Source organism: Malaclemys terrapin, chromosome 5, assembly GCF_027887155.1.
Source record: "Malaclemys terrapin pileata isolate rMalTer1 chromosome 5, rMalTer1.hap1, whole genome shotgun sequence".
Classification (NCBI taxonomy): domain Eukaryota; kingdom Metazoa; phylum Chordata; order Testudines; family Emydidae; genus Malaclemys; species Malaclemys terrapin.
Window position 1 is genome coordinate 131552062 of NC_071509.1, and position 27988 is coordinate 131580049.

General features: G+C 41.5%; 1 protein-coding gene across 6 annotated transcripts in view; it reads left to right on the plus strand.

Annotated features, from left to right (window-relative positions):
- The window catches only part of SLC4A4 (solute carrier family 4 member 4), a 251234-nt gene that overhangs the window by 83685 nt on the left and 139561 nt on the right, over positions 1 to 27988 (plus strand). For all 6 annotated transcript variants that reach the window (XM_054029025.1, XM_054029029.1, XM_054029024.1 and 3 more), the window contains exon 4: positions 21243 to 21378. In XM_054029025.1, the coding sequence (XP_053885000.1) occupies positions 21243 to 21378 (136 nt within the window). The remainder of the gene's footprint in view (positions 1 to 21242; positions 21379 to 27988) is intronic.

A 27988-nucleotide genomic window follows, 5' to 3' on the forward strand; every position in this document is an offset into this window, starting at 1 on the left:
GAGCCACCCTTTGCAGACCCCAGCAGTCCCCAATACGCTTTTGGATGTTCAGCACTTTTGAAAATCAGGCCACTTATTCATATGCCTAAATATGGGTTTAAAAGTCTAACTTTAGGTTTTTGTTTTTGAAAATCTTGGCTTTGTTATCCGTTCCTGGTTCAAAGATGTGGTGACGTGTGCTAAAGACATTTTCTCCACAATCTTCCCACCTCCTCAGAGGAAATACTTGAGAAAAAGCCCGAAAGAAAATGTAGTCTGCAAAACAGGTGTGACAATTGGTCAAGTACAGGTGGTGAATAGGGGCATGTGTTTCTGCTGTTATAATAGCACCTGTTGTCTTTTCCTGTTGAAAACATGTACAAAGTGAAAATTAACATACTAACAGGGAGTTATTTTTCTGCTATGGATGGTTTAAAATTGAAACTAAAATTGCAGTCTTGTGGTTTGTGTTTCCGAGCTTGTTCCCTTTTATCAGTCTTGAGAGATCTTTTGCATCAGCCCTGTGATGGTCTGACAGCGCTTGGTATCGTCTGATGCACTTCCTGCATTTAAAACTTCAAAACGCAGAAAAAGGGTTCACATTTGTCAGCAACAGGTCTGACGTGTACAGTAATAAATGTGGTATTTAGATTGTAAACTCATTGGGGCAGGGAAAGACTTCCTTATGTGTGTGTACATGCCTAGCACAATGAGGCCCTGATTGGAGCTGTGAGGTGCTACTGCTATACAACTTTGTAGTATTATTATTTATTTATTTTTAATAACACTAGCTATAGACCAGTATTTAGGGTCCTTGTGGCCTGGGGCTGGGTGGGGGAGAAGTGAGTTGCTGAGCTCTCACTGAGAGAAGATGGATATAGAGAAAAAAAGCAGAGTTGTAACAAGTTTGATGCATTGCTTTCATGTGAATGTTTTTAAAACACAAAGTTGGCTTTTTTCATTACCACCCTTTCTGATCTCAGCTCCTAGACTTAATAACGTACAATACAGAATAGAGGTGTGGAGAGAGGCAAAGGAAGGCAGTGTTCTGAGCAGGGGCCAGGGTAGTTTTAGGATGGCGTTGGGAAACTGAGCTAAAGAATCGGGGTTTAGATTTGATGTCACTGGAATCTCATGAGCTGTTCACATAAGATTTAAACCATTTTGGGCTGAATTAGGACCATATAAGGAAAATAAGGATCTGAATTCCCAGTAGTCAAAGATGAAGGCCGCATTGTGATGCTGTCAAGCAACTGTCTTATTGTCATTTTCATTTAACATAAGCAGATTTTAGTTTTTCTAGCACATATTTACAATACTTGTAGAAAACACATATTGCAATGCCATTCTCAGTTTTTATGTTGAAATATTGTATGTAAAGCATCAATAAAAATAGTGTCAACCAGGAAAAATAGATCAAATATGCCTTTCAACCAGGGGAAAACCCCTCTTCACTGTCCCCTGTATGAAAATAAAAAGCATCCTGTATTTTAGAATGATAATTGCAGGGTAATCAGAGTAGGGCATGCAATGAATGCCTCTAAATAAATAGTTTGAGTAACAGCCGTGTTAGTCTGTATCCGCAAAAAGAAGAACAGGAGTACTTGTGGCACCTTAGAGACTAACAAATTTATAGAGCATAAGCTTTCGTGGACTACAGCCCACTTATTCGGATGCATCCGAAGAAGTGGGCTGTAGTCCACGAAAGCTTATGCTCTATAAATTTGTTAGTCTCTAAGGTGCTACAAGTACTCCTGTTCTTCTTTTTTCTAAATAAATAAAGGTCTCTATAACACACTGTTAAAAAGCAAAATGAGGTGAACGGTATCACATTTAGTCCAGAAACCACCATGGCAATTGGCCGGCCACATATGAGAGGAAGATATGAGCATTAATTTTTGAGTAGCAGACATCATAGTCAAAGGGGGATTAGATCTCATTAATGTTGTCCAAAGCACCATCCTGAAGGAAAAGATTGAAGATGAGACAGAAAAGAAATAATAGAATATCAGGGTTGGAAGGGACCTCAAGAGGTCATCTCGTCCAACCCTTGCTCAAAGCAGGACCAATCCCCAGACAGATTTTTGCCCCAGATCCCTACATGGCCCCCTCAAGGACTGAACTCACAACCCTGTGTTTAGCAGGCCAATGCTCAAACCACTGAGCTATCCCATCCCCACCCCCCTTGGAATAGAGAATCAAGGATGAATATAGAGTAGGGTACATTGCTTTGCATCTGCAATGTAATTTTGGTCTCCTGCTATCATTGAGCCAGATTCCAATACTCTTATTTATGCTGAATAGTTCCTTATTGTGTAACTAGACCCATTGTGCAAGAAGCCCCATTGATTTCAATGGACTTTTTGCAAAGCAAGGTGCTATCCAGTGTGAATAAGGGTGTTGGAATCTAGCTCTTTCCAGATGGACTGGGATTCTATGTAATAAGGTGAGCATTTTTCTATTGTGTACATTTTGTTTTGAGTTTCCTTATAATAGGTGGAGGGTAGGGTGCCAGGACACAAGGATCATATCACTATCTCTACCAGGGAAAGGATAGGTGAGGAACCTATAAAATGCGGACCTTTTTCTTCCAGTGCCCTGTTTCTTCTATAAAATGGAGAGTAGGAAGATAACCTATCTAATCCAGCATGTAGGAACTAGGCTATTGGATCTGATAAGTGATCTATCTAATCTGGTATCTGATAAATTCCTGGAGGATATGTCCATCAATGGCTATTAGCCAGGATGGGCAGGGATGGTGTCTAGCCTGTGTTTCCCAGAAGCTGGGAATGGGCGACAGGGAATGGATCACTTGATGATTATCTGTTCTGTTCATTCCCTCTGGGGCACCTGGCATTGGCCACTGTCAGAAGACAGGATACTGGGCCAGATGGGCCTTTGATCTGACCCAGTATGGCCGTTCTTATGACAGTGGACAAGACAAACAACTTCCCGGGCGCTTCAGAGGGAAGTGCAAGAAAAACGGTCGGAGGACAGTGAGGGAATAAACTGCCCATAGTGGATGTTTCCTGATAACATTCTTTAGTTAGTGGCTACCAGGTGCCTTGAATTATGAGGGTTTATATCCCTTATAATTCATCCTTTCTACAGAACTGTTAATGATCTCAGCACTCAGATAAGTGTCTTAATCTTTTTTTGATTTTTGTTACGCTCTTGACCTCAATGAAGTCTTGTGGCAGAGAGTTCCACAGGTTAATTAGCTGTTAAAGTATTTTCCTTTTTTGTTGCCTTTACATTTTGTTTAATTTTATCTTGCTCTTTCGTATGAAAGAACCAGAATATCCAATTCAGTGTTAATCATTTTCTGAACTTCTGTCATGTCTTTTCTTATTCATCTCCTCACCAAACCAGAAAGTCCTAATCTTTACTGTTTTTCTTCATACCAAAGTCTCTTCAACCTCTAATCCCTTCAGCGTCCCATCTCTGTACTCATTCTGTTTTGATAGAGAGTTGTGTGAGGGTTTTTTTGCGTGGTGGTGTGCAGAACTGAACACGTGAGATGGCCCAGAAGGAAAGCACTGTGCAGCCCTCCCAGAGAAAACAGGACTGAAACAAAGCCTTTGTATTTCTAGATCAACTGGACTTTTCTTTGCTGATAATTTCTGAACTTTGTTTGCACAATGAGATTGAAAATGAAGGCTACAACAGCCACTGGAAAAAAAAATTCTCATCCCAAAGACCCTCCTTTCTCTGTCGGTGCTTACGAAGTCAGACCATACAGGTGGTAAATTTGCCTCAAGTGTGAATTAATAGTAATATAATCTTGGGAGGATTTCATGTAGGCATGGTGGGCACATTCATGGCCCTGCACACTGGAGGGCCAGCAGAAGTTCTATTGATGACTTGGATGCACATTTTAACTGGGTTCTGCAGCAGACTCTCTGCTCTGTCAGCACAGAGTGTTGAATGAGGGCCAGGAGAGGGACTGTTGGATTCACACAACCTCCTCAGCCATAGGGGTGCAGAAGGGAAGCTCTGCTTCAGGCTAGAATAGCAGTGGGAATACGGCCTAGGAGGTGGATTCCATTCCTACAGACCCCACTGAGCTCCTTGAACAATGGCTGTGCAGAGAAGAGAGGAGTGAATGTCACCCTAAATGCTTAAACAAGCATTTCTAGTGCAAAGTACTAGAAGCTGTGAACATAGTAGAAGATGGGTGAAGTATATTTTAAAGCTATCACATTTTAACTGTACACAAACTGTAACAGTTGTAGATTCTCAAAAAGAACTTTTTTGCTCCCTATTGACTTACCCTTTTTTATTCAGTAGAAATTAATTCCCGCCCCCTCCTGCCTTGTGTGTTGAGATGAGGTTCCAGCTGTTTTGCTCAACAACAAAAAGCTCAATGTATATATTCCTTTTTTGTACAAAAGCCTGCTTTGCATCTGTGTAATCAGTTAGTGATAGCACTGTGCACTGGCCACTGCTGAAGAAAAGAGATTAGACCAGGCAAAGTAGAGGTCCAATATGACAGTCCTCTTGAGGTCCCTTCCAGTCCTATTTTTCTATATTTGTACCAGGGCTAGGTAACTGGGGGTGCAGTTTCAAATAAGAGCTAATTAGAGCTCAGGTTTGATGGTTGGTAGGAGATGGTGGGTGGTACTCAGTGCAGAGACTAGAAAAGATGGGGCACTGACTTCCCCTTTCCCTTTTTGAGGTAGAGAACAGACTGGGTAGGAAGTATGGGGAAGCTCATACGCGGGCTACGCATTTGATGTGTTGATAAATAAAGAGCTCCTTCTCCGGGGCCATCAAACCAGAACCTTTCACAAAGCCTTGAATTTCCTTAGGACCTGATCCAAAGCCAACTGAATTCAGTGGGACTCTTATCGAGGATTTTAATTGGCTTTGGGTCAGGCTTTTGAAGTTTCTGAAGAACAGCAAAAAATATAAAACCTCAAATAAAACCAGAAATGTTTGGAATAAATTAAACTCACCAGTGTAGTGCTGTTTTGAAGAAAGGCTCCTGGACAGTTCCTTTACCCAAGCAATGACCCACTGGAAAAAGTCCATCTTGATCTTTCTCACTGTCCCTATTCCTAATTATTACGTTTTGTCTCATGTACCCTTAAAAATCCTGACATCATTTTCCTTCCTCTTTGCCAAAATGCACAGGGTAATCTTCCATATTTTCTCTCTCCTTACACACTCAAACCCATGTATATTGGTCTATCTTTACCTTGTTTACACAAACGCGTGCACACACACACACACACATGCTTTAGGTGATTAAAATCAATAAGTAAGTCTTCAGATGTCCTTCCTCTGAAAGGCAGAATAAAGCAAAGGTCATGATGTAGTAAGCTTATCCCACTCACTCACGACCTACCTGCATTAGGCCCAACCAAAGAGTTGATCATAAGGTCAGTGCTTGTGCCAAGAGCAACCCGCATGCATTTCACTGATTACCAATAGCTGCTCCATGCAGTCCAAACTACTATCAAAAATGACCTCCCAGTCATTTCCTCCCCCCGGTGTCTAATAATTAACAAACTATTTAATCCATGGCAAGAAGACCAATTAACCCTAAAGCATTTAGAAAACTGCATGTAAATTACTTGTAATATGTTTCCATAAACATTAAATGTTGGGCAATTACATAAAGCGATAATTGCTAACGTTTAATTAAAGAGCTCAAAAGAAAAGCTTGCTTAAGTAGTGCTTTAATTATAAGAACCCCACTAATGGTTTTGTTTTTAATCACAGTGACCCTGGCCTGTGTGAGTTTAAACAGGCTGAGGCAGCTCACATCCATTGTATTTTTAGTAATGGAAGAAAAATAAAGGTGCTTCAACTTTGTGCACTTTAAACCGTAATTTGGTTGATCAGAGTAGCATCAAACCTTGAGAAGGCAATATCAGGAATTAAAAAACAAAAAGAAATAAGACACAAATATTGTCTAGGCTTTATTTCTAGTTAAGTGGGTGACACCCAGGGATGCAATGTGCTGACTTGATTGGATACCCACTTGGGGGTAAATTGGATTTTTTTATTTTTAGCTTTACACTATACAGAAGGTTGATAAAATTTGAATATTGGATGCGGTCTCTTATGGATGAATATTATACAGTCTTAGTGTCTTGCTACTTGGTTTATAAATTTGTTCCAGCTCCTCTTCTTTACTTTAGGCATCCCAATCTCTGATTGTGCCTCACTTTTATTACTTGGAAAAAGTGAGTCTGGCATCAAGCTCTGTGATGAAGATTGAAGTCATTTAGTCTCTTTGCAAAACCCTTCTCCTCCTTTAATTTGCTCTCTTTAGTTCCTGGTGGTCCGGGCTTCTTTCTGCTAATATACTTAAACAATTTCTTGTCATTTGTGTTAATGTCTTTGTTTTCAAATTCCCTCTTAACTGTCTTAATTTCCATCTTACCTTTCACTTACTAAAGCTTATGCTTCTTTCTATTGACTTAAACTTTGGCTGGGTTTCCATTTGCCGAAGGATATCTGTGTGGCTCAAATGACCCCTTGAATTTTGTCATTTAACTATACCTTTCATGCTTTCTGAACTGTTTAGTGGAATGCATACTTTCTCTGACGCATTTATGGTTGCTGAATTAGACCTTTGTGCTGACACTATGGATTGAAATGTTCTTATTTTTGATTTTAGGGCCTTCTGACTAAGCTTTCTCACTTTCTTGAAATCCCCCTTTCTGAAGTTGAGAAATATAAATTGCTAATTTTTGGTAATATCCTTCCCCTGAGGGTAGTGAACTTAATTATAATGTAGCCACTTACTAAGGGCTGGCTTGGTCTACACTTACTTTTACTGGTATAACTACGTTGGATAGAGGTATTATATTGGTTTGATTTTGTTTGTTTTAACTGACATAGTTACACCAGCAAAAGTCCTCACGTGGACACAGTTATATAAATATAAAGGTGCCTTACACTGGTCTAGCTTGTTTCTGTTTCTCCAATTGGAATACGCTATACCAATATAAACACTTTCATATACTAATATAACTGTATCCACACTAGGATTCTTTGCTGCTTTAGCTATAGGAGTATAGTTAAATCAGCGAATCTTTCGAGTGTGTAGGAGCCCTCAGTAAATCAACTATAGTTACTTACTGAACCAGTTCCTGTGTGTTTATTCTCCGCTTAGCCTTCTCCATGCTGTAGAACCAGAGGTTAAAAACAGTCTGGTGTGTTCAGATTCACCCAAGGCAAAGTGAACATCTTGAATGTTTAGTTATTATATGTTCACATTTCATTGCCCAAGGTTGTTTTTTTCCTCCATTTCATAGATGTCTTCCTATTATCTCAGCTCCTCTTCCTTTTTCAAAGGTGCTTTTTTTGGTGCTGACATTTGCATCGATACCTGCTGTGTGATACCCTGCTAGTTTATCTCCCTGACTCTCACTAATGAGTTCTGCAAGATCAGCCATCAATCAGGGACTTACTTAACAGGGTCAAAATCAAAATATATTAAGCCCTTGCTCTGTGTATGCCAGCATCTGTTGGGCAGATTGCTAAGTTCACAATGGCAGAGGTATACGGTAACTCAGGAGACGTAATGTCCTGTTCATGCAGTTTAGATTCTGCTTCAGAGTAGCTGTACATCTGAAGGCACAATCCCCTGAGCTGAGCTGTACTCTTCAACAAACCAGCACACTTGCTTTTTCCAGCTTAATCATGTTCTTTGGAGGTTTAGTGGGTGACATAATAGTTGAGAGAGGGAGAGACTGTGGAGCTAAGAACAAAGCATGGGGGCAGAATCTTGAACTTCACTTGCTGTTGCATGGGGAAACCAGTGAAGAGCTGAAGATGCAGAAATGTCACCACGCTTTTGAGAACAAGTTAAATCCTGAGTTTCTTTATTTAAAGCCAGTTGGAGGTGGGGCGCTGCTGGCGGTGCTGAGCTGCTTAAAAACAAAAGTTACGGTTATTAATTTTTGAAACCACCAAAGCAGGAAGCAAAGCACTTAATAGTGTCAATGTCTCAGTAGGCACTGATGTTTAGTGAACTACCGAGGCAAGAATGGTTTTTTTAATTGTTTTGACAGAGAGAAGGAAAAATTCCCTCAATAAGATTTAGCCACCAGCAACTTCAGGGTTGTCGTACTAAATAGCAACAAAGTGACACTTCCGTTACCGTGGCCAGACAGTCTCTGGCAAACGACTTAGTACTGGAAGTAGCCAGCATGTGCATCTATAGAGATTTTAAATAAGGAATGAATGAATGCAATGCTATGCTACCAGGTGCAGATCTAAATAAGCATCTTCATCATATAGTTACGGCAAGGAAATTATGTGGACAAATACGCTAACATGTTAAATTAACTGGGGGATTGCAGCCACCATTATGGGACAGATCTCGCGGCCCTTACTGTAGCAAAATTCTCCTTGATTTTTGGATTGGGAGACTTGTCAGAGTTTGAGGATTTGGCTGTGTGACTCTTTCAGAAGTGGTACTTAACCTTCAGCACCCAAAGGGGCAGTTTGTCACTGACTTAGGCTGCAGAGAGCTACAAAAGAATGGAGGCTAAGATTTTTCTAAGGGCACTAAAGAAAGTTAGGTGCCTGATTCCTAGTGAGATTTGGGTGCCTAACCCCCTTAGGCTCCTTTGAAAATCCTGGACTAAATCTATTTTAAACTACAAAATGCACATACAAATTGTTACAAAGGAAAATGCTGTTGATGTAACTGCTACACATTTCTGTATGTCTTTGGGTTTTTTTTTTCCTCCCGTGGTAACTCCTAAAATGTCACAATGCTGTACTTTATTCCAGCTATGCAAAAGAGCCACATGCAAAATTATTCAGAGCCATGGCCAGTGTTGACTATTACTGCTTTAGATAATTTCCGTAATGAATGCAAAGAGGACGTCACAATAAGTATGTTGAAGAATGGTTTGTTGCCCGTACGCTTAGACTTGAAATGTGATTCACCTCTGTCTAGCTTTTCTTGGGTGGCTCTTCTGTTGTTCTTCCATGTTTCCATCTACTGGAATCTAGCCTGAGTCTCTGACATTGGGCACCTTGTGAATCATTTGTATCTGTGCAAAGTAAGTGTAAGATGAAACCAAATCAAAATTCTCCACTCACACTGTGTGATAGCCTTCGATGCTTACTGTGCATGCCCTCAGTAATGAATTTGGATTATTAAGCTTCCTCAGAGTTCCAGCTAGTGAGATACTATATGAAGATGGCATCTCTTTGCTGTGCTTTAAATTCCATCAGCTCAGAATTTCAAAACCTGCAGGCATCTTCACAGATCACACAATGTGATGCTGTCACACACAAGTAAGGTTCTTGGAACCATTATAAATAATAAACACTCCCCTTCCCCAACATGCCTGATGCTGATGAGGTTTTGGCAACATTTAAACAATTAAAATGACGGGGAGGAGAGGCAAGCCAAAGCTAACACATTGGGTGTGATAGACATTTAGCAGTCCTGGAAATGCATGTCGTGATGCAGTGTGTCTCCGTTTCAGAAGATGTTGCTTAAAACACCATGGAGCTAAGACTCAGCATATATTAAAGATGTAGAAACAAAACGGAAAATTTTCCATGTGCCTGCAATTGGTTAAACAGTAGCTAACGAAGACTTCCGAAGTGCTGAAGTGGTCAGGGCCTATGTGGAAACTGATTGAACAGGACAAATAAACACTGATGAGACTGAGTTTATAGAGAGATTCTCTGAAGAGTTTAATAGCCATAAAATTGCCTATTGCAGCCAGAGGGTTGGAGCTGGAGTTGGGGGTGTGTGTGGGAGGAGGGGAAAGAACCATTTCACATTATCAGAGGATAAAACTTAATATTCAGAGGAAAAGCCTGAAGTTATTTCAGTCCCATCTTTGTGTGTGTCACTGTGCTCTCATTCTTGTCTCAAAAGGATGAGAAACAAGAAGCAGGTGAACAATTCCTGACTTGTAGGCTTAAGAAATAATAAATAAATTAGCAACTGAAGTTGTAGCCTGTAAGAGGAAAGATCTAATGTGCTACAGGGCATAGGTACCACAGTGATACCTTTCTTAGAAATGTGTTAAAAGTGAGATGGGTTTCAGCATGTTAAAGGAAAACTTGTACCCACTTTACCCATCAGTCTAAGGCCAGATTCCGAAATCAGTGGGACTCTCTGTGGAACATGGTGCTAATTGATGTGAGTGACGATATTGGAATCTGGCCCCAAAGGGTTTAAACTCCTCCTCCCCCCCCAACTTGTCTCTAAATAAACTGAAATGCCTTTTGTTTATTTAACGGGGGGAGTGAATTACTTGTGAGGTATTTTTGAGCTTTGTTGTTCAGGCAGCCATCTTTCTACAAAGTTATTTTTGTTGAGACAGTGGCAATATTAAACCTGTGAGGAGTATGACTCCAATCAGCATTTAATACCGGTGTAATAATGGGAAGAGCAATAAAATTCATTTTAGAAAGGGAAATATTTAAATATTGAGGTTTTTTTATTCATTATTAAAGTGGATTGGAAGCTGGCTAATAGTCCCTTAAATTGGGCTCCAAAATTTGCTAATGTTGCAGCTTGACATCACTTTCAGCCTGCAAATTTGGCATAAAAACTGTCCAATATCTTCAATGAGGTCCAATGTACATGCCCATTGTAGGTCAAGTGGATTTATGTCATGCGAGGGTTTGTAATCTCTACTTTGTAATAATATATACAGTCTATAAAACAAAGTATGTGTTGGCTGCTGGACTTGAACTCCAAAAACAGAAATGTCACAGGCATATTAAAGGCATCTCTGTCTTTCACAGTGCTTAAGTTGAAACTTGATGAGTCTGGAAAAAAAAATGAGGGGGGGAAGGGAAATTTCCCAGTTTAATAGCAATTTGGAGACTGATAATTGCAGCTTAGCATCTAAGTACAACAGACACAAACTCATATCCACATGACGTGATGAAACGCCTCATCCTGCACCATTGAAATCAGTAGGAGTTCTGCCATTGACTTCAGTGGGCACAAGATCAAGCCCATAATGCATTAAATATTCACTCTGGTGCAACTTGATAATCATGTGCATGCGGGAGGCTATTAATAATGCATCCCTTTTGAAGTTGTATGCAGCTGCCTATGCACATGACATGTTCTGTTGGTATTTTTATTATCTGCTTCCTGAACATGATCTACAAATTTCTGACTTCATTGACTAGGCTCTCTATTAAGTAGATCTGTGGTGAAGATGTTTAGGGTTACTATTTCCCAGAGTCGTATCCAATTGTGAAAGGAATCTGCTTAGATCAATGAGAGAAGGAATAGATGTTTGTGGTCTGCATTCTACCAAGGAGCCCTTCTCCTCTTACTGCATCTTCCTATCCCAGTCCTGACCAAACCGGAGGTGGCCATGGAGTGGGTGAAGAACTGGTCTCCAGGAGAAGTTGTCTTGCTGTGTCTCTGAATCCCTAAGAGCATGGTGATTGTGTCTACCCCTCATTGCCGTCACGCTAGTAGCAGCATCAAGGAAGGGGCGTAGTTTTCACAGCTGGATGCTGTTGTAGAGTAGAACTATTTCTGTGGTGGGAGTACAGGTGAGGAGGTGGCCTAGGCTGTACTGATCTAGTACCGTTAGCCGGCTAAGGAGAGACTGAAAGGGCTCTGTAGAAGTCCAGAGTCCTAACTCCAGTATCCTCCTCCTTCCCCCATCCTTTCTAGCCATAAACTCAGGCTATGTGAGAAGCAATGGTATTCCTCCGTGATTAGAACGGGAAAGTACAAGATTGCACATTGTAAAGGCACTGGATAGACCACACCAGCTAGCTGGAAATGAGGAGTCACTGGAGGAAACGGATGAGATGCCTATTCAGGAAGCATGTGCGCTAATTGTATGTGTTGGCAGTGTGAAAAAAAAGTTAATGTTAGAGTGAAAAAAGTCTGTAACTTCCATGAAAACTGCCCTGTTTACTATGCTCATTAATGGTACACCGCTACCTCGATACAACGCGACCTGATATAACGCGGTAAAGCAGTGCTCCGGGGGAGTGGGGCTGCGCACTCCAGTGGATCAAAGCAAGTTCAATATAATGCGGTTTCACCTATAACGTGGTAAGATTTTTTTTTTTTGGCTCCCGAGGACAGTGTTATATCGAGGTAGAGGTGTATCCGTAGCTGTAGCATCAGCTCCCCGTCTATCACCTTAACAGTTATCCTCCGTGGGAACTCAGAACCAAATAATTGCTTGAATCGTGACCAGATTCTACTTGGAATAACCAGAGTACAGATCTGTGCTATTTTAACACGAATGCCTTGGAAACCCACATTTTACAAGTACAGCCATGTGTGGTGCATGTATAGTATTGTGGTAGGGAGGAGTTCACTGGGGAACTTTGTCATTTTTGGAACTGCTGATTAGTACTTTATATCAGGTGGAATGCAATTCCCCTAGGCCCTCAGTGGTTGGGTGTAGCGGAAGTATCATACTGCAGGCTCTAATGAGAGATAGAGAGAGAAAATATAAGCCTAAATAACCATAGAGCAAAAATCTTTTGTGGGGGAAGTTGTTAAATTGTTTCTAGTAGCGGATAAAACTATTGTGACTTAGGAGTGAGGTCAGTAATTGAGTCAATGTCTTTTGTTCTTTCTTTTCCTTTGGCAAGGAGCTGAACAGAACATGTCAGAAAAGATCACGAACATAATGCTATGCTAGTTTCTAAGCAAAAGTTATTAGTGATTTATTAAATTCACTGCTCCTGGAACAAAACCCTTTTAAAAACATGTCAGTGATTTCTTCCCCGCACCGCCCCTCCCCCATTGTCCAGTGATATACTGTTATAGTACAAACCAGAAAAACTTGAACTGTGACCTGCTCCATTCTGCAAACATCACCCTGAACTCTCAGAGCCCCGCCGGATTCTTTCTGTCTTGTACATCCTTGTCGGTAATACAGATTCTGCAGGTGAAATGACGTCACCCTTTCTATAGAGTGGGGTTGCAGTGGTGAAAATGAGGACAGAACTTGACTCTGCAATTAGAATGTAGTTAACATGTCTGTTGATACTGTGTGAGCCCCAGCAGTGTGGACTCTCTAGGGTTCGTGGGTGTACAAAGTAGTGAGGTACTTTTATCACTGAAGTCAGCAGATATGAAACTGAATACACATAGGGAAAATCAGATTGGTTGATTTAAGAAGTTGCCATTTTTGCTTTGTGGTAGGAGAGTGTAAGCCCCACCCTGACAAGGCAGGTGCCAGAGAGGCCCATGGGACAGGGCTAGCCTTGCCCTTCTGGCCTTGTCAGTCATATATGATAGGAGCAGGCCTTAAAAAGGGAGGAAATTGTGGTCATCTGGGGAGGGGAGCAAAGCAAAGTGATGCAATTGCCCTAAGCAGGAGACTCTTGAAGCACCTCCTGGAGCCATAGGGGGAACTCCCATCCAGTAGATCATCACCCCCAACCCTACTGGGAGTACAGCGAACTCCCAGGGTGAGACTTAATAAGGCCTGCCAGGGGTGGAGCCCCTGATAAGAAGTAAGGAACTAGGGCCTATGCTGGAGCCACCCAGTGGGTGTGGTCAGGTTCTCCCACCATCTGGGAGAAAAACCTGAGGTGGCTCCTTTTACCTACATACTCACTTGTCAGACCAGAGTTGCACTTTAATACAAATGATCTCCCCAGCTATACAGAGAAGAGGCTTTAAAACCCCAAGTGCCAGTTTGTGAATGCCTTAATTACAGCTTCTCAGTTTGAGGAAGTCATCCATAATCTGGCCCTAAAGTAGCAGGTAATTTCAGGATAATTGGAGCTCTCTTGGTGCCTCTGTGTATTTGTGCGAGTAGTGAGGAGAGCTACAGACAAATGGGCTTTCTTCTTTACCAGGCAAGAATAGTGATGGAGGCTCCTAATGACTGTAGACAATTGCAGCAGCGGTTACCTTGATGTTGAAGTTGTAAATTTAGCTACCGTTAATATGAAGTAGTGGTGCTAGAATGTCTCTCTGTATATCTGAGCTCCCTGAGATTTCTGTGTGTTGATGGAAATTGATTTTGCCTTTGGGAACCTGAGGGTATAAATTGTACTCCTAATTGGCCTGAGCTGAACTAGGAGAAACTGCTGATGTGTTCGCTCTCCTTAGCAAGTGATTTATTTTATAAGCCATAACATGGGCCACCTCTGGCTGATGGGGGTAGGGGGGAAGGGAGATTTAAAAAAAACCTGCGACATGAGTGACATACATTTAAAAATGTTGCATTGCAACATTTTTACCATCTGCAATTAATACTTTAATTCCTTGCATGTTGAGGGGAAAAATTATCCATCAAATTATGGCTTAATGCTTTCTCAAATGCTTACGTCTGTCTGTTGTCGGGTTGTTTCAGGGATGAGACTGCAATAACACTGCCCACCTTCTGCCTCTCTCCCTGCCCTGTGCCCAGGACTTCTGAAAGCCAGCGGCTGTTCCTCTGGTTAATGGTGCTGGTTTCAGCAGCTTCTAAATTGGGTGGACAAAGGGAAAGGATTGAAAAGCATGGATGAGGGTGACATTCAAAGGTCAGACAGTAGGAGGCCTTCAGAGTTCAGCATGGAGGTTAATTGCACTCTGGTCCTCTGCCTGATATTAGGCTGTATACTTAGTACATGCTGTTTGCTCAGGGGATTAAGATGAAAATATGTTCTCCTTGCTTAAGAGAGCACATAAACAACCCATAAATGGCCCATTAACCTACAAAACTGCACTAAAGAGCATGTGGTAAAGCAAGCCATAGGAGACCTGTGACCCAGCAAATTCCTTAATTGGATTGTGGACCTTATCATCCGTGCTAAATGCAGCTAATTTGAAATGAGCAAAGACAAAAGAAAAAAGAGCAAGAGACTTAAAGGGTCTCGTCTAATGTTTAGCTACAGTATTTTGAGGCTGCATTTAGCATTGAGTACCTTGTCATCCCGGCTATAAAACAGTCCTGGTGAATGCTCCGTAGTGAAAATTTCACATCTGAATGTGGAGTTCTTAAGCAGTTGAATAAGACATAAAGGCAATAACGTTTCCTCTCCTCTAAATGATTTAAGAGAACAATCTCCATCAGCTGTACGTACAGAAGATAGTTCAGAACTTTAAGGGAACTGCTGGGTCACTTTTTAAAACATTTAGCATGCCTAAGCTATACTAAATAGCTTTGTTACAATACTGATTTTTGAAGAACTGGCAAATCATTAACTTTGTCAGTTTTAAAGCTTTTGACATTTTAATTTTTTAAAGACCTTTAAAAAAATGTAAGAAGTGAAATCAGTGCAGATTGGCAGTACCAATGATTGAAGTCCCCAGAACAGCTACATTACAGGTACATTTAGAAGCACAAACTTCCCCACACTACCTTGCCAATGCACCTCAGTCTTGATCTGGAGTGGGAATGGGTAGCTCAGTCTCTCTACTCATTCCAGAGACTGGCATCAATGGTGGTGACTGTCCAGTTTACTTCACCTAGACCACGACAGAGCCATGAAGCCTCTGAGAGGCTATGAAATGGCAACTATTTTTAGTTGCAGCTTCCGGAGCTGAATTGGAACAAGTTACCTAAAGGAGAAAAGCTAGATCACTGAAACCTACATCCCAACCCATTGCAGCTGGATTTTGGGTGTGGGTGTGAGAGGGAGAGAAAGGGACCATCATTTTTTGATTGTGCAGTGTCTAACACAGTCCATGATTTAGGGCTCCTAGGTACTACAACAACACAAAATAAATAATACAATAATAGGTCATTGTGCCAGGCATTGTGCGTACAAACAGTAGCATCCCTGCCCTGAATAGCTTACAGTCTATATAGACAGACCTATTATTATCTCTGTTTGACAGGTGGGGGAACTGACAGACAGACAAAGTAACTTGCCCAAGGTGACTGGAATTGTGTGGCAGAACTAGAAATTGAACGCAGACCCTCAAAGACCCAGTCCACTGCCATAGCCACAAAATCATCCCTCTCCCCCTCCGCTCATAAATAGTCACTTCCATTTTGCAATTAACAACATTTTGGCTATAAGGTCATTTTTCATCTACAGTGCAGTGGAAAGCTAAATATTTAGGAAGAGTTCTATTCTAGCACTATTTAAAAGCAGCGATGGTAATGGTATTTTGGCTTTTATAGTTTGCCAGTACCTGAGGAGGGGGGCTGTGGCTCTTTAAAAAAATTTTCATGTTTTTTCAAGGTCAGCACTTTTCCTCCTCCTTAGGGTCCTGATTCAGCAAAACACTTGTGTGTGTGATTAAGTCCCATTTGATTTCAGTGGAACTTAAGCAGTTCTGCCCCCAGCAGTACCCCCTTACTCTGGGTTTCCCCTCCCAGGGGAACCTCCACCCTTTTAAGCCCACCATGCCTCAGTGGTTACTGCCAGTCATCATCTGGGGTAGGACTTGCTGCCTTTGCCTATTCCCAGGCTGTATCTCTGCAGCCCCAGTACCTCTGTAGGCCTTCACCAAGGCCTGCAGCCTGGGGTTTTTCCAGGCTGGAGCTCCCGAGCTCCCTTGCCCTTTTCCCCAGCCCTGCTCGGCTTCAGGTACCTTGCTCCCAGGCACCTAGGCCCTTCCCACTTCAGGGCTAGAGTGAGACTCTTCTAGCTCCTGGCCCACAGCCCTCTTATCAGCACCAGCTGGGCCCTAATTGAGCTGGCCACAGCTGTGGCTGCTTCTCCAATCAGCCTAGCTTGGCTGCTTTTACCCCTGTTCTCCAGGAGTGGGGCAACTGCCCCACTACATAACCTTTAGGGGTAAACACAATGAAATGACTTGCAGTTCAAAAATGAAAGGGTACATCAGTATGTTTCCATATATATATGCATACAGGTGATGAACAAACTGATCTGGCTCACATTCTATTTGAGGGAAGGTGAGAACTCATTCAAGTATAGTAACATTGTAGTGAACAGTTACACAGATCGGTTATAGAATAGGCTCCTAGGTGATATACCTGGAGAATGGTTACAGTGGAAATGGGTCAGAAAATAGAATCACTGGAACTGTTGCTGAGCAGCAGGACTATGGTTAGAGGGTTTGGCCTTCATGAGGTGTGTGCTTAGAAGTCCAGTGCTCCGTACTGGGGGGACTGCACCTCATGTTCCTGCAGAGTTCAACTGAAAGAGAAGCAACATCTCAAAACCGAGGAGAATAAACAGAGAGAAGATAAATTATGTATTTACAGGGCCAAATTTGGAGCCACACCCATTGACAGTGGTCCAAAATTTGGTCCATAACGTAAAAATGTGGTGTTGTCAATAAGCATTTATAGCTGTCACATTCAGCCAGAGAGGGAGGAATTTCCGGCAGTGCCTTGTATTGGTCTCTAGTGTTATCCAGGGTTGCTCTTGATTTGCTCTAGAGCCTGTTGCCTATTTGCTCTAGAGCTTGTTGCCTTCATGCTCATCAGGAAAAACAGGGGAGTCCTAAAAAACAAACAAGCTTTAAACCAAACTGCAGTCCACCTTATGCACTATGTACTGTTAAGACATATTCAGAGAATGGCTTTTCCAGAGTTGTTATAGGGTATGAAATGAGAGGGGTGGGGGAGAGAGCTCAGTGGTTTGAGCATTGGCCTGCTAAACCCAGGGTTGTGAGTTCAGTCCTTGAGGGGGCCATTTAGGGATCTGGGGCAAAAATCTGTCTGGGGATTGGTTCTGCTTTGAGCAGGGGGTTGGACTAGATGACCTCCTGAGGTCCCCTCCAACCCTGATATTCTATGAAGAGAAGAATGTACAAACGTCAGATGAATGCTAAGGCCATTGGCTTGATATTGGATCCAGAATTATGATGTATCCCATAGCAGATCTCTGGGATTTTTCTTTGAATCCCCCTTTTCATAACTTATATCAAACTTGATTTTAGTGTTTTTTTTAAAACAGAAGTTGTTCAAAGGCACAAAGACATTCCTATTGAAAGTCAGGGGAAATGCACCTGTCTTTGAAAATCTTCCCCATAAACAATATATGTTCATCCCCACACCTCTGCTTCCACCCTCCCCCCTGCTTTCCCCAAAAAGCCAGAGGAAATTAAGCAAAGATTCAACAACTACAATGAAATTTCAGTCAAAGTTAAAAACACCATCTCTGCCTCACTCTGTTTTGCCTTAGTGTTATACGGATTTTGAAATATGGTGGTTTGTATACCACGGTCTGATTTTGATTTTTTTAGAACTGTAGTCTGGGTCCTGATAGTCAGCAAATGATTGCAGCCACATTTTGTAGCTCTTAGACTTCCAACTGCTTGAGCTGCAGGCACAGTGAGTAACTGTACAGTTAGATGTCCAGTTGCTATGAAAGATAAATGCAGTTAAATATGAGCAAAGCTATTAGAAACTGTTTCTCAAGATCGGGACGGATGTGCTGTCAAGCCCTGAATAACAGGGAAGGGGTTAGATGATGGTAAAGGTAAAGAGACCATATGTGCCAGTTTTACTGGGGCATTTCTGTTTTTTTCACAAACTTCTTCTGGGGTATCATTTAATCATTCAAAACATTTTTTTAAAATAACTCCTCAACGTTGCTATAGCAAATAGAATTTGCACTGTGTTTACCAGGAAAACTAGAGTGGAACAAGTGCTCATTGTGATGACCAGTATTTGGTATGAAAAGAGAAGTCAAATGAGTGTAGATCCCATGATTGGTGGTGTTTTGCTCAGTACGTACCGTTTTTCAAAAGTGGCCAAGCCGCACTTTCAAAAGCGATTGAAAGGCCTAAGTCCCATTGACTTGGCTCCTAAGTGCTGACTAACTTTTGAAAATGGGACTTAAGCTTCTAAGTCATATAGGCCTGGTCCACACTGGGATGGTATAACTATGCTGTTCTGAGGTGTGAAAAATCAACACTCCTGAGAAATGCAGTTAAACCAATCTAACCCCCAGTGCAGACAGCGCTAGGTTGGTAGGAGAATTCTCATGTCAACCTAGCTACCACCTCTCAGGGAGGTTAAGTACCTCTGTTGATGGGAGAACCCCTCCCATCGGTGTAGGTAGCATCTTCAAACGCTACAGTGCCGCAGCTTCAGTGAAGTGTAGACAAGCCCTTAGGCACTTTTTAAAAATTTTACTCAAAGTAACTGTTAGCAACACTTGTTCAGTGTTTCATGCAAAAAAAATCAATCCGAGACCAAGGATGTGATTTCTATGTATGATAAGGCCCCTTTACGTTACCAAAGGGCTGTAAAGTGGCCTTACTGTGAATGAGAATCAGGTACTAAGTTATTGGAAAAAATTCTCCATTCTGAGAAATATTCCTAGGTTGCAGTAGTACTGGGAGTTGGCAGTAGCATTGACAGTGCTCATTTAAAAACAAAAGTGGACTTTTATTTTTTGTATAGTGTAAATAATGGCACAAGAGAAATATCGGGGGTTTTTTATTATAAAAACATGGCCACCTTAATTAAAGGTGTAGCTGCAAATGAAAAATAAGTGCATTTAGGCCCACTTTTGCTTCATAATGTATAGAAACCATGAAAGGTCTCTTTTTAGGGCAGGGGAAATTGTTCTTGCTTGTTTCTTTACATTAGAAGTTCAGATCTCGTCTATCCTGGGAAATTCTTATGGTGACTGGAGAACTGGTTAAATCTTTCTATTGCAAGAGAAGGAAAGTTGAGCTATCGACAGGGAAGGATTTTGTTTGTTTTTCTGTTTGTTTATTTAGGACGTTTTAACAAGTTTACAAATCCTTGCCATGTAAATATCAGAAATAAAGCTGCCATTACAACAGGAGCTTTTATTTAAAGAGACTTTATACAGGAAAATAGGCATCAGGTCTTTCTTTTTAACAGGATGTTACCATATTACAGAGGGAGCATCATTAGAAAACCTATAATATGTTGTTTCTAGTGATGTTAAGTTGAGTGAAATCCAAATAGACATATATTTAACAGACCAGGAGTGCCTATCAAATGTTAATTGGACACGTGTTGGTGTTTTTCAAGGTGAACGTACTTTGAGTGTAGAATAAAAGATAACCAAATATCTAAGTATCTATCTGTCCTCAGTCTATTTTGTATGTAACTGGTATGTTAATTTTTTCATAACCATGGCCTCCCATATTTTTTTGAATCATTCTTGTATGGGAGAGGGGAGGAATTTTTAGTTAGACTGATTAGAACGCCTACTTTGTAAACTTCTATTTAACTCTAAGGCCCAATAAACACTCAGTTGAAAGGATATCTTTCTTTAGGTTTCAACGCTCCACTTCGTCATTTTAAAGTGTGAGAACTTACAAAAACTTCTTCGATCTCAAGCAATCCCCTAGTAAAACCGTAGGGAAGGACCAGGCTTGACATTTCTGATAATTGAGGTTAAAAAAAAAAAAAAGGGAAAATGCGCTTTCTCCCTCTTAAAAATCAGAACCAAACCCAACAACCGTCCTTTATCTCTTCTTTATACATGAGAAAGAAGCAAACGAGCACAAACCACTATTTTAAAAGTCTATTGCAGATTACATTTAAAGTCAGTTGAAGCATGAGGTTTTGTTGTTGAGGGTATAGTTAGACCTGTAAAATACCTAGAGTGAAGCTGTAAGTCCTTTATTATGAGGATAAGATAACTACTCTCTTTTCCCCCTTGAACTGGCGAGAATTTCAGTTAATTTTTCCTTAGCTAACAGGTCAAAAGGAGCCCCACAGAACTTTCAATTATCTGCTTTAGCACGGGGCCATATGGCAAAATGAGTTTTCTTTTCCTTGAATGGACAATATTTTACCTGGGGGTTGTTTTTTTCCAGTGCGTTGATGCCTGACTAAATACGTTCGGGCACAGTCTTCATGTAAAGACGAGGCAAACTTTTTTGTTAAATATTCCTTTCACGAGTAATGAGTCTTGGAGGGTTACAGATTGGCTTGCAAACCAATTAAAAAGCCAGCTTCATCCAAAGGGAGGGGAAAGCTGGCAGTGGGATGCTGCTGCTTTTCCTCTGCTGTATACCCCCAAAACAGTTTGGCTTAAACTGGTTTTATGTCATATAAAAAAAAAGGGCTGGAGGACCTCAGCTGATCAGAGTAGTAAAGGTCCTGGGCATGCACCATAGAACGTATTGGTTTTGAGCTTGATAGTTCTCTTTTTACAAGGGGCTGTGGATTGTTGTAACACAGTTAGGGACTGTAGGAAGAGGCAAGTCTTCCTGAACTTTACTCCCAGCTTGAAGTTTTAAGAAGTAAGTGGGAGGAGAGGGAAGAGAGGGAACTATAGACAAAGAGAGAGAATTAAAATGTCAAGTGAAAAAGGCAACACGGAGAAAAAGCTAAATAGCTTTGGGGAGAAGGGGAAGGAGAGAAGCCGAACATCCCAGATCATCATTCAGGCTGTTAACCGCAGTATTTTCACCTCTGCAGTCTCCCCCGCTGCCGAGCGAATCCGCTTCATTTTGGGTGAAGAAGATGACAGCCCTGCACCCCCTCAGCTCTTCACCGAACTGGACGAGCTTCTGGCTGTTGATGGACAAGAGATGGAGTGGAAGGAGACGGCAAGGTGAGGCATTTTTCCTTTACTCCGAGAGGGAGCACTGCTTGGGAACCTTTCTGGGAGTGTCATAGAGAATAACATCCCTGTTCAGAGGATGGTTCAGAAGTTGTCCTCCTCTCAAATTCAATGAGGCTCTTCCAAAAGGTAGACCTTAGTGATTCATTCCAGCCTTTATTTAAATCTTCTCTAAAAACAGAAGATCTAGAGTACCGGATTTGTTCGAATTTATACTTTCTCCAGAGCCAAAAGTGTACCTTGTGCTTTGCAAACAGGTAACTCATGCTGGCCAAAATTGGGTGCCTGAAGTTAAGCTTTTAAGGCCTCATTAAAGCTACTTTTGTTTTGGTGCCTAAACATGAATCTAGGAGCCCAATTTCAGATACAAGTTTGAAAACTTCAGTCTTGGTCTTTGTCCTGAGTAGCTAATAATTACATTAATTTTAAATTCTTTTTTTTTTTTTTTTTTGTAGCCAGTTATTCTCTCGGGGTATTTGCTAGAATAGATGGACCATTTTGATTTTTCTGATTTTTTTTTTTTTTTTCTCTGTGTTGTACTCTGGAATTAATTCAGAACTGCATGTCTAATAGTCCATGCAAATTGATTTTAGACCATTTTGTGAACAATGCATACAGATAAATCAGATTGGAATGTTTAATCATGATATCTGCAACTAATTTAGTTGGCAGTATTAGCTGATCATAATTGCTTCTATTTAGCATCTCAGGCTTGCTAGGTTGAAATTTTTCTGTACAGTGACAATAACTGGTCTTGAAATTTCATCTCTTTGTGCTCTGTGGGAAGCTGCATGAAGTATTAGACTTGGGTATTCCACTAGAGAGAGGAATTCAGAGTAAATATTTTCCAGGGCTTTTTCCTCTCTCTCTTCCCCCCCCCCCCCCCCCACAACCTTTTGAATATTAGCTTTTCATTTTCCTTTATTGTCGCTCTGCTAAGCTCTCTCTCCACCTTCCAATCTTAAAGGTCTCTGACCATGTTCGTGTTAGTCCCTCTTATTTGGTTACCTTAATTGTCTTTTACCTGTGATTTTTAATGAGCCACTCTACTTGTCCCCTTATCTTCCTCATTTCTACTTTTCAGTCTCCTGTAGAGCCTATTTAAAGACTCTTCACCTTTACTCTTTAAATTCTTGCTTATTGGTCTTTCTTTTCTCCCTGTATTACTCTTTTCCTTATCATTAGTTCAGTATTTGCATTTTGTTGTGTGCATCACCTCTCTGCTTTCTAAAGCCGATTATTCCTTCCACTGACTATACCACATTTCCCTTTTAGAAGATCTAATGAGAAAAATTAACCATTTATCCATTTTCATGTCTTGTGTTTAAACTTATAATTCCTTACGTGGAACAGAATGTGCCTTCTTCCTTCAGTGTGAAAATAGGCCAGGAGATTTCTCTTAACTCCACAAATATTGCACATCTTTTAGGCTGCTCTTTTATTTTAATTGTGATTATAAAGAGGTAGGCAGTGTACACCTGATGAAGAGCTGTTGGGGTGAATTTGATTTGGCATAGTGGGTAAAAGACAGTATTTAATTGTAAGGACCCTCTTTCAGAGCCAAAGGAAAAGGAGTCTCAGGTAGGTTTTTCATGAGGGATCACCAAAGTATCTTGAAGGATACTTGCTCACAGCTGTCATGTAATTTCAAAGAAGCCTTCAGGTAGATATAACTTTGGAGGATGGGTTCTTCAGTTTGCTTTATCAAGTCACAGTAAAATGAAAAGGAATAGTTTTCCTTTAAATGCTGTATGCTTTATGCAGTGTTCTGCTGCTTTGCTGGAACTGCTAGATAGGACTGTGTATATGAGCATCCTAGTGTAGCCAGGGTTCATATGGGACCATGTGAATTCATCAGAGCCGTTCAGTAACAGCAGAAGTCATGGCTGTTGAAAGGTAACAGCTGAAGGTTTGGATCATTAGCAGTTTTTGTTCATTGGGTTGATACTAATTGTAATTAACTCAGTTGGTGTCGATGTTGAAGCTGTTGTGCTTCCAGGCGAACTTCTTTGCAGTTCAGCAGTAGTTAAAGGACACATTGTAAATTGGCAGCAAAATGAAAAGGTCTGAAACCTTAGCAGTGACCTGTGGTTACTACTTGAATTTTTGGATCCACTGGAGTACGCTCAGGAGCTAGTCCAGTGTACCAGTAATGAGGCTATCATACCAAAACTCTGGTCCTGTGATCGCACCAAAAAGACCTGAAATGGTTTTGTGGTCTTTGGAATTCTTTTTGCGGTGTTCCTTGCTCTTCTGGTGAGCAATGTCAAGCAGCGTGTTACCTCCCTTCACTGTGTTCCTAGCTAGGGTTGCCAGGCGTCTGGTTTTTGACCGGAATGCCTGGTCGAAGAGGGACTTTGGCGGCTCTGGACAGCACCACCGACTGGGCTGTTAAAAGTCCGGTCGGTAGTGCAGCAGGGGCCCAGGGCTAAGGCAGGTTCCCTGCCAGCCCTATCTCTGCACGGCTCCCGGAAGTGGCCGCCAGGTCCCTGCGGCCCCTACGTGCTGGGGCAGCCAGGGAAGCGCCGCACGCTGCCCTTGACCCGAGTACTTGCTCTGCAGCTCCCATTGGCTGGTAACTGTGACCAATGGGAGCTGCAGGGGGTGGTTCCTGCAGGCTCAAAGGCAGTGCTCACCGGGCAGAGCCACCTGGCTGCCCATGTGCCTAGAGGCCACAGGGACCTGGCGGCCACTTCCTCAAAGCCGTGGTAAGAGCTGCCAGAACACCCCCCTGCCCCGCGCACCCCAACCTCCTGGCCCAGCCCTGCGTTCCCTGCTTCACCCCAAACTCCTCATCCTCAACCCCAGATGGAGCCTCCTCCTGAACCCAACATCCCCAGCCCCACCCACAGCTGGAGCTCACCCCTCCCTGCCCCCACCCAACCTCCTGCCCCAGCCCCTTGAAAGTGAATGAGGATGGGGAAGAGTGAGCGATGGATGGAGGGGGGGATGGAGCAAGCGGGGGGCAGGAAAAGGGGTGGGGCAAGGGTGTTAGGTTTTGTATGATTAGAAAGTTGGCAACCCTATTCCTAGCCTTGCGATAGACTGTCCAAGAACTGTATATAACAAGGATCATTGGGGGGCAAAAATAGGCTTCTTCAACCACTTTTTGCGGAGACACAAAATAATTTCATCCCTTGCTTGGCCTATTGACCAGAGCAGTTGTTAGCAATGTTAAAACATGGTGAGCATTGAACTGGCCCATAGCAAGTTCTCAAACCAGTATTAGAGTGTAAGGAGATGGTTTTGGGAGCATTTAAATGCATCTGCATCAGATTTTTCTAATGTACCAGCAGCTGGCTCTTTGAACCGGGACCGGCAGTGTAATTCTGAAATCCGAAGCGTGCCGTGTCTCTGGGCGCTTCGGGGAGACTTCGGATGCTGCAGTTACTAAATCTGGGACATTGTTGAGGCCCAGGAAGCATAAACTGAGGTTTTAAAGAGTGGGTGTTTTTTTTTTTTTTTTTTTGCTCTGAATTAGTGATCAAAGTGATCAAAACTGGGTATTGGATGGGAGTTGAGTGCAGCCAACGCAGTGAAGCCAGGTGTGTAGAGGTCAGGAGTAAAACTGGACTGAGGTGATGAAAAATATTTCAAATAATCAAGCTAGCAACCTCTTGCCCTGAGTCTATTTGTTGTTATGCTGCTTTTATAGACGTTCTCTCTTCAAATACCCAGGAAACGCCACAATTCCGAATTCACACCACAGTAAATATTAATGGGTACACGTACGGTAGACCCTCACTATAACACCTTTCATAATAGCGAACCTTAGACTCTAGCAAATGTGGTCCTTGGATCCCACCTCTAGCCCCGCCTACCGTGTGGGGGGCTGAGATCCCCTCCAGTCCCAAGGCTGCGGGGTGGGGAGGTGACAGGTCCTCTGGCCCTGGGCCATTGCTGGGCAGAGTGCTCTCCTGGCCCTGGAGGATCTGTTCCCTCCCCTCTCCCCCCCACTATAACAAACCCCTGGTTATACTGAACAGGGTTTGGATTATTATATTATTGGGGTTCATTATAGCGAGGGTGTACTGTAGCACTTGCGCACATCTCCTCCCCTTTGATCCGCTTGAAAGTTCTTCACTTGTCCGAGAACGTTCTCTTTGCTCAACCAACTGCAAATGCAACTTCCTGCATTTGACCTCCAAAGTTATGTATCAAAAATGATTCTGACACCTAAAATAAATTCTAGCTTGGGCCTTGGAAGATCAGGACCTTGGTTATTCTTAATAAAAGAGGGTTTTGTATCCCAAGCTGTGAGAGCTTCTTTTAGTCTCATCTTTTGAGACTTGGTATCAAGGTACATAAATAACAGCTGTACTGAACATATCTGTGCTATATGGGTATCTGCTCAGTGCTAACTGAACTCCCAGCATTCTGCTCCAGCATGCAAGGATTCACTTTATAACCCCTAATAAGCTTTTCAGGGGTATTCCAAGAAGAGTGGGTCCTGTCTAGGACATTACTTATGGGAATGCAACTGAATGATTATAATATTATTAGCAATTCTGAGATGGCTGAATTATTTAAGTTACAAGAGTTACACTAGGCCTGAATCTCATTCAATTGCAGTATTTTTTTTTTACTCTGATGGGGCTTTAACTTGGTGATTTTTAGCTCTCCTTGTAGTAACTACAGGTAATGAGCACTGACTAAGCACTGAATTGAGCCAGGCAACTTACTGTCCCTCTGGACTATTGAACACTAACCTCCAATTTAGGGGCTACAGTTATTTGTAAAATTAAAATTTTTTAAGAGTCACCCCAGCCCCTGAATCAGAGCTAAATTTGACTAAAATTTGGATTAGCTGAGGTTTTAATTTTTCTGCTAATCTCTGTTCATCCTTCCATATCATCAGCAAACAAAGCCAGGTGAACAGGTGGAAATTAAGAGCTCTATGGTATAAAGGAATGTGGAAAAAATATAACGAACAAGAAATTCTTTAAATGTATCAGAAGCCTGAGAGATTTGGTTGGTCTGCTGGACTACCAGGCAGTAAAGGAAATAATAACGATATGCAGAGAAGTTAAATGATTTCTTTGCATGAGTCTTCACCACTCAGGTATCACACACAACATCCTATCTTGAACCTACTCTGTTTTCAGGTATCAAAGAAAAGGCATAGTCAGAGATTGAAGTGTCAAAAGAAGAGGAATTGGAACAGATTGCTAAACTAAATAAATTTCCAGATTAGGTGGTAGACATTCAAGAATTCAAAGGGAATTTAAGAATGAAGTGACTGGGAACCAGGTTTTTATAGGTATTTAGGTGCCTACAGATGCAGATAGGCTCAAGCTCCCATTGATTTCTATGTGACTTGGCTTGAACTGCAGGAAGTCTCCACCTAGGAGAATGTTTGGTTTGTGAAACAGAATTTGCAGGAAAATCTATTCAGTAGAGCTTTAGGAGTGCACTAAATATAGCAGTTAACAGTTCAAACACTTATAAAAATAAGTTAAAGCTTACTTTATCAAAGCTAAATATTGCAGATTATATGGAGAAAAACAAATAAAAACCAAATCCAAATCAAACATGGGAAAGTGCTTTATTGTAAATTACACACCTTCAACAAAAATGTCAGTTTTAATTTGCAGACTTTATGTTCATGCAGGGTAAAATTCAGTAAACCGGGAAATCCCAGCCTCTGTAAACTGAACAGTCCTCCTTGAGTACTTTCAGACCAAAGTCACAACATTTTGTTTGGGTAAAAAGTAGTTTTTTAAAAGTTTCAAAATCTGTTAAAATAATATCCAGGAATGGCTTAAATTAAGCATGTTTCTACTCTGAAAATCAATTTATGTAAAAAGATGTCCTCCTTACTCATGGTTCCCTGTGTGTATCAGTCACATCTGCTTTCTGTAGAAAAAGAAATTTAGTTTTTATGGGTTTCCCTTTCTTTTGCTAGCACTGTAGTAGTTAACATGACTAAGGAAGAAAGCTGAATTTGTTTCCTTCTTATGCCTCCTTGGAATTGTTTACTAAGTTCCAATCAGTCACACCTGTGCAAACCAATTGACCGCATCAGCGGTTAGGCAGGGGTTGTTGAGGGCAGAATTTGACTTGCAAAACTTTTGTTACCTGTGTTGTATGAGAAGGAAAGAACCCACCTGGCTGTTGGCTGCATTAAGTATTGGCCTGCAGGTCACACTCCTGTATGATCTGCTATACTTAGGCACAATAGCGATAATTGAAGATATTTAGTTTCTTTGCTTTTGAAGGTTTAGACCTGATACTTTAATGTTTTAACCTGATGGCATGGTTTTAGCTGTGTAAATAATGTTTTACATGCAATGGTATTTAACCTTTGCTCTAATCTTCTACTAGAGAGATGAGCTTGCAGGTTTTTTTTTTTTTTCCAGGAAAATGTCATTGAATCATTAAACAACTAGATACAGAATGTAGAAAACTAATAACTTTTTTTTTTTCAATTAAGAAAGGCTTCATGAAAGCTGATTTTTTCCCCCCCACTCCCCATTTTGATTTTGGATGTTTCAGGCAAGCTATTGAGTTTTTTGACAAAGAACTCTTTTCTTTAGTTATAAGTTTAAAATTGCCTGTACATGGTTGTCTTTCACATACTATATAGTGAGCAATAATGTGC